Raw genomic sequence first — 6115 nt, 5'->3', positions numbered from 1 at the left:
TTATACCAAACACAGCAGGGAGGCACCCATCAAATATTGCAACACACAAAGCAAACCGTGCTTAAGCAAGAACCGATTAATATAGCTTCAGAGAGATACGGGGTATAATCAAAGAAAAAGAACCGTTGGAGTGGCAATACAGATAGATAATAAGTCTGATTCGAAACTCAGTATGATTTGTCACAACCAGCCATAAACAACCATTCCAGATTCCCAAGATGAAGTGGAAAGAAAGGATGCATATTTCAATGTTTAGCAAAGAAAATAAAAGGTGAAAACACCTAATAAGCCTGCAATGGTTTAAGAACAAAGTAAGGCTATTATATTTGTTAGACAATCACATGTTAGTCAACAAATACATCGGGTACATCATGGCAACTCAAAACACATACTCACGACTGTGACGCCGAGTATACGAAAATGGCAAATTCCCCGCTATGCCTCACTTGCTCCCTATTTGTAACTCCTGGTTTAAAAGCCTATCTGATTCTTGCAGCAAAATGGTGTGGTCATCTACAGATGGTCTTTGACGAGTAAGATTGGTGACAAAATCTGTTTTCTTTTCCTCTACAACAATGGTGCAGGGACAACTAGGAAAAACTAACAGCAAGCATTTCCAAATTTTATCCAAACTAGCTTTGACACAACAATCCTGCAGGGAAGACCAAGTAGATGGTTTAGTTTGTGGAACAAGCAATAGTAAAAAGTTTCACATGGAGTGACCACAAGACCAAATGTGCAGATGCCCTGTCATGTAGAAGTATAATCGACAGTTTCACATGAACTATGACAGTTGGTAAATCGTTTTACAGCTTTATGTCCCAATAGGGTATTCACAACACTCCTCTCAGCCATGACAACACTCAAGCATGTATACAGAGTTACAAACAAGCCACTCAACTGTCAGTATTATGGAAGCACGACAGCATGGCATTTTAATCATCTTTCTGATGTAAAGCACGAGGTAGACTATTACCATTCAGTGCCGCATGGTACACTCGCTTCTCCGCAAGCCCAAGGTCTGAAAGAATTAAGTTTCCCTAAAAAAGGAAGTCAAGATTTTCACATGGAACTTACCATAGTACAAAAAATGTTATACAATGAAACTATTCCTTGACATTAACCATTTATAAGCGTTAGAAGAAATTAACATACCTCCACTGCCATTAATTTCCGCACGTTATTTGCATAGAGCTTAGGATCATCCTTTTCTTGCTCAGAAGGATAGTAGACAGGCAAATGGGTCACCTCTACATAATTTACAAATTGACAGAGGAGCAGAAATACATGGCGTGCCTGGAAATTTTTCATGCGAATTCAGCAAACATAAATAGATACAAGGGACAACAGGCATTTTTAGTAAGTCACATATAGACTGTTTCCAAACAGAATCTATTCTTATTTCTTAAACCAGTTAACAAACAGAACAACTCCCCCACGGCACTCGAACATCATTACAGATAATATCATAATACCATACAAACATTGAGAAAAAGGATCTGGCCACAGCTGTCTCATAAACTTTACTAAGTGTTGGTGATTTTAGAGGTGACTATTCTCTGTATTATTTTGCATCTACAAGCTAAACAAAAATTCAATGGCTTCTATTGTCAATAAATAATGTAGTCGTAGAGGTACAAAATGGTAGCAAAATGAATGGCTGTAACTTTTAAGCCTAAAATTCATCAGATCCATATGATTCTACGAGTAAAACGTTGCAATAATGAGGATCGCACCATGTTTTTAATAGCATATTTCATGGTATTGCTCACCTGCCTCCTTATTATTGGCATTTAATTTGCAAATTTCAATCAGAAAAAGGTAATTGCCAGTGATACTCACCCCTGACATGGACTCCCATGCCGGATTAAATCTTTTGTAAGGATATCTTAAAATGACAGGCTGAACTGGTGCTTTTGCAAGAAAAGCACCAGTCTTGAATGGAAGGAGGTAATCCCCATTTGTAGTTGTGCCCTCTGCCATAGTAAATGTAATTAAAACAAAGCATTAATTATGTTCATAAGCAACAGTTTGGCCTTACTATCAAGACTGGATAGCAAAACCAACAAGAGAATCACAAGATGACAACAAAGATCAAAGATGATAATGCGACGAAGGTGTGTCACTGGTTCCATGAAAAAGTAAATATTATATTCCATATATACAATAACAACAACATAGCCTTTCAGTCCCAAACAAGTTGGGGTAGGCTAGAGTTGAAACCCAACAAGAGCCACAAATCAGGGATTATATTCCATATATGTTCTAGCAAAAACCTCTAAACTAGAAAATCATCAGTTGGTATCCAAAACAAGACTTAAAAATAGATAACATCAAATATAAAGTTTATTCAACTTACCAGGGAAGAGAAGCATCATTGGCGCATTTTTCTGCTGATGAGCACGCTGGATTCTCTCAGTTACAGCACCTATGTGCAGAATAGAACATCAGAAGACGAAAGAAGCAAAATGGAATCACGTATTCAGTATTCCTTACCATAGAAAACTACATGAGATATATAACAGATGAGAAAAAAGTGCCTCTTTTAGCAGTGTATCAAAGATTAATTTCCAACCAATGTCTGTATCCAGAAAAGGTGCCTCGTCCTAGTGCTTGTACAGAAAAGCTAGCAATGCCATCTAATTAATTCTCAAAACTTCCAAATCTAGTTAAACCCCATTAGATATTTCATGAATTTTCAATATTTTTACCCATTCTTATGGTTCTTGAACTGTCTTTGTTTCCTTAATATTCTTAGATTTTTAGTTGGTTACGGAAGCAACTCCCTCCTTCCTGACCCACCTGTAAAACTTCAGTGTTGCCAAGAATGGTATTGTCCCATCAAAATATGGTTTGTCTATTGTAGAATATTCGATCATTTAATAGTTGACAGGACACTGCATTGAATGGGCACTTTAGTTCCAGGCGCATGGATGGAATTAATAGTGGCATCAGCTAGTGAAAGGTTCGGTGCAGAATTTCAACCAAAATTTGGTAGTCACTAGTACTTTATATTCCAAAACACACTCATGTTTTAATGATGAGAAAATAAGTTTTTATCCATAGAAACTAAACAAAAAAGAGCAAAATACTAACTATGTTGATTTAAGACCATGGACATCACCAAGTACCTGAAACGCCTTTGAAATCTGATGTTTTAGACTCCCGCTGAACAAAAATGCATCCAAGACATTTGCTGCATGATTATATAGCACAAGTCATTTTTTTAATTCATCTTGCACAAGATAAATATAAATACAAACATGTATCTAATCAAACTATCTACAACAAGTCCATGTCACAATTTCTGGTAGGAAACTCAGGAAAACATGACTCCAAAGACAGTAGAGAATGCTAGTACCTTATGAGACCAACTAGGGGCAATCTGGCAACTGATCTCTTCAAGAAGGACAAAATGTGCAAAAGAGACATGTCAAAATCAATATACCTTAATGCAAAAAATTTGAGAAACCATATAAACAATCACAATGTCATAAAATGTTTGCAGTACCTTAGCAACAAAACTGGGAAAAAAGGCTGACATGTGATAAAGAATATCCACATAAGAAACATGATTAGATACAATTGCCCCAGGCCTTTCCATTTCTTTAGACTGGTCCACATGCTCAACCTGGAAAAATAAAGAACCACATAGCTGGAGATGACAGAGACACAAAACTAGCAATATATGATATTCATACCAATCACCATTCAAGCCCTCAAGTAGGGCACACTGTTATTACATTGAGGCTGACAGTCATCAATAAAGGCTAAAAGTACATTGATATCATATTCTGCTACAAATGATAACTGCACTACACAACCACCACACTATCATCACATTCCGATATCTAAACCCCACATCACAAATACTTCTCTAACACCTAGTAACATTTTAGCTGCAAATGAACACATGGGATGGCAATGTGGCTTGTGGGAAGTGGCAGCAACAAACTAGCAAGTCTTTGTTTTTAAGTTGATAGATAACATATGCACAATGACAGGATGCACATAGTAAGGATAAGATTTCATCGACCTATGTGCTGATCCAATTTTTGATCCCCACAGGAAAACACTAGCCCACGAAACCCAGTCCCATAGCTAAACATGATGCATATGGCGTCACTATCCAGCTCTTCCCTTGCTCAGGAATTACAGCACAAAGCAATCAAGAAGCAGAAATAAAACAATCAGAAGCTTGCTTATAGAACCAAACTAACTACTCATCACCACTAGTCCACTACCTCAGCATCTGGGAAGCGGCAGTCGTATTCCCGAATCCAGTAGAACCCGAAGACGAACAACATGGCGCGAGCGAGCGCACGGCCGCACCACACAACTCCCTCCCGCCTCCACCCCTCGAGCCGCGCGTACCCATCCCCTTCGCCGCCCTCCCGCTCCTCCTCCACACGCAGCGTGCACACGCGACACACGAGGTAGTAGACCACGAGCACAAGCATGCCTGCCACGACTCGGAGCGGGATGAGCACGACAGCCGCGAACGCCAGCCGGAACGCCTCCGCCGCGCCCACGGGGCCGAGGCCCATCGGCCCATACGCGTCCCGCCGCGCGTACGGTGCGTACCTCCGGTCCAGCTCCTCTATACTCTCCTGCACCGGCGCGGTGGAGGCCGCGGAGGGGGAGGTGGAGGGCGACGAGAGGAGCGGCCTCGTGGCGACCGTGTCCTCACTGCTCATCCGGCCGCCGACGCTCTCGGGCTCGGACGGGGCGGTGGTAGCGGCGTCGTTGGGAGCCATAGCGGTGAAGGCGAAGCGGAAACCCTAACCCTAGCGCTGACGCCGGATGGGCATGGTGCGGACGCCGAGACGGAGATGCGAGTCGGTGGCGACTTGTGCGACGAGGACACGACGACCAGACGGTGGCGGGGGAGAAGGAAGAAAACCCGTTGAATTTTGATCGAACGGCTAAGGAGGTGTTTGGTTGGGTTTGGTTTCGCGGTGGTGGTATATAAATGATAAATCTTTTGCATTTGCCTCCGGCGCAAACTACCCGTACTCACAAGTAACTTTGTATTTAAGTGCTTGATTCGGTTTGAATTTTATGATGGTGTCGGTTAACTGATATTTTGGATTGTCTCTTAGGCAAATCACTCTTTTATCCCCTCAAAAAAATCACTCGTTTATCCTAGTAAATGTAAGATGTTTTAGTGTCTTTTCCTAACTTAAACTTCTTAACTTTGATGAAGTTTTATAGAAAATTTCACTAATCCCTCCATTTTAAATTATAGGTTATTTTAGTTTTTTAGATAAATATTTTGCTATATATTTAGACATGACCTATATCTAAGTGCATAGCAAAATCTAGATATAGCAAAAAAACTATGTTTCCATAAAACTTAAACTACCTACAATTTGGAACGGGGAAGTAACTTGTAATATACTAAATAAATGCACTATAAAGATGTTGTAGATGTTTGTCAATCTTTTTTTATAAATTTGACCAAAATTAAAGAAAATTGATGCAGGACAAAACTAAAAAATATTTTTTAGTTTGGAATGGAGGATGATTTGTCGTAATCATTTTATACTTTAGACATACTTAAATAATTATAAAGTATTCTTACTTGTGTTACTTTTTCCTAAACATTTTAGAATCCATTTTACACTTTCCGTTGAAATTTAACGCCTACATGAAAAACATGTAATCGAGCTAAGAATTAAAGTTTGAGTTGAAAGTTTTAGTAATGATTCAAAAGCTAAAACTGCAACTTGGAATCTTAAAGTTAACAAAAACAATTGCCGACCCTACATTTTCAAGTTTGACACTTGAAACTATTAGTTGGAACTCTGAAAATGGTTAGTAGGAACTATGAAAAGTTTTTGTTAAGTTAAATTATGAGACTAAAACCCAAAGATTAAGATTAAAAGGTGGTGCTTGATGATGAAGGATAAAGGCTATTTTTTTATATATTAGTGGAGCTAGAAATTTGTTTATTAAAACTGAAAGGTGCGGCAACCTATATGGTACAAATACGTTTTATATTTCATATTTTTGAATTAGGGTATATTTCCTCTTTGACACTAATGTCTATCTAGTCCATTAGATTTCTAAAATGTCGTCTTTACTCCATATACCTAATTGAAGCGTGACTTAA

The 6115-nt window shown here is 39.1% G+C and overlaps 1 protein-coding gene across 3 annotated transcripts; it reads right to left on the bottom strand.

The window, feature by feature from the left end:
- Positions 1–219: 219 nt before the first annotated feature.
- Positions 220–4926, bottom strand: LOC101782516 (lysophospholipid acyltransferase LPEAT1). Of its 3 annotated transcripts, none has more exons than XM_004962294.4 (9): positions 4245–4926; positions 3512–3631; positions 3362–3399; positions 3132–3196; positions 2360–2428; positions 1843–1976; positions 1156–1296; positions 977–1021; positions 220–652 (listed from the first exon to the last, which is right to left on the bottom strand). In XM_004962294.4, exons 1-8 carry the CDS (start codon positions 4755–4757, stop codon positions 980–982), a joined length of 1122 nt encoding a protein of 373 aa, XP_004962351.1. In that variant the 5' UTR covers positions 4758–4926; the 3' UTR covers positions 220–652; positions 977–979. The 3 variants fall into 3 exon arrangements, with proteins under 3 accessions (XP_004962351.1, XP_004962350.1, XP_004962349.1); XM_004962293.3 differs by having other exon boundaries at positions 977–1040; positions 4245–4925; XM_004962292.2 differs by lacking the exon at positions 220–652 and having other exon boundaries at positions 728–1040; positions 4245–4925.
- Between the last annotated feature and the right edge of the window lie 1189 nt (positions 4927–6115).

The sequence above is a fragment of the Setaria italica genome, chromosome III, assembly GCF_000263155.2.
Source record: "Setaria italica strain Yugu1 chromosome III, Setaria_italica_v2.0, whole genome shotgun sequence".
NCBI lineage: Eukaryota > Viridiplantae > Streptophyta > Magnoliopsida > Poales > Poaceae > Setaria > Setaria italica.
The sequence above is the reverse complement of the archived record's forward strand: the minus strand, read 5'-3'. Positions and strand labels throughout refer to the sequence as shown.

Excerpts from the sequence above, each read along its gene's own strand:
- LOC101782516 (XM_004962292.2), bottom strand. The coding sequence starts at position 4,757 with ATGGCTCCCAACGACGCCGCTACCACCGCCCCGTCCGAGCCCGAGAGC. Across the intron at positions 3,197-3,361 it reads CCCCTAGTTGGTCTCATAAG|CAAATGTCTTGGATGCATTT; the intron begins GTACTAGCATTC and ends ATAATCATGCAG. Across the intron at positions 1,297-1,842 it reads CATGGGAGTCCATGTCAGGG|GCACGCCATGTATTTCTGCT; the intron begins GTGAGTATCACT and ends AAAAATTTCCAG.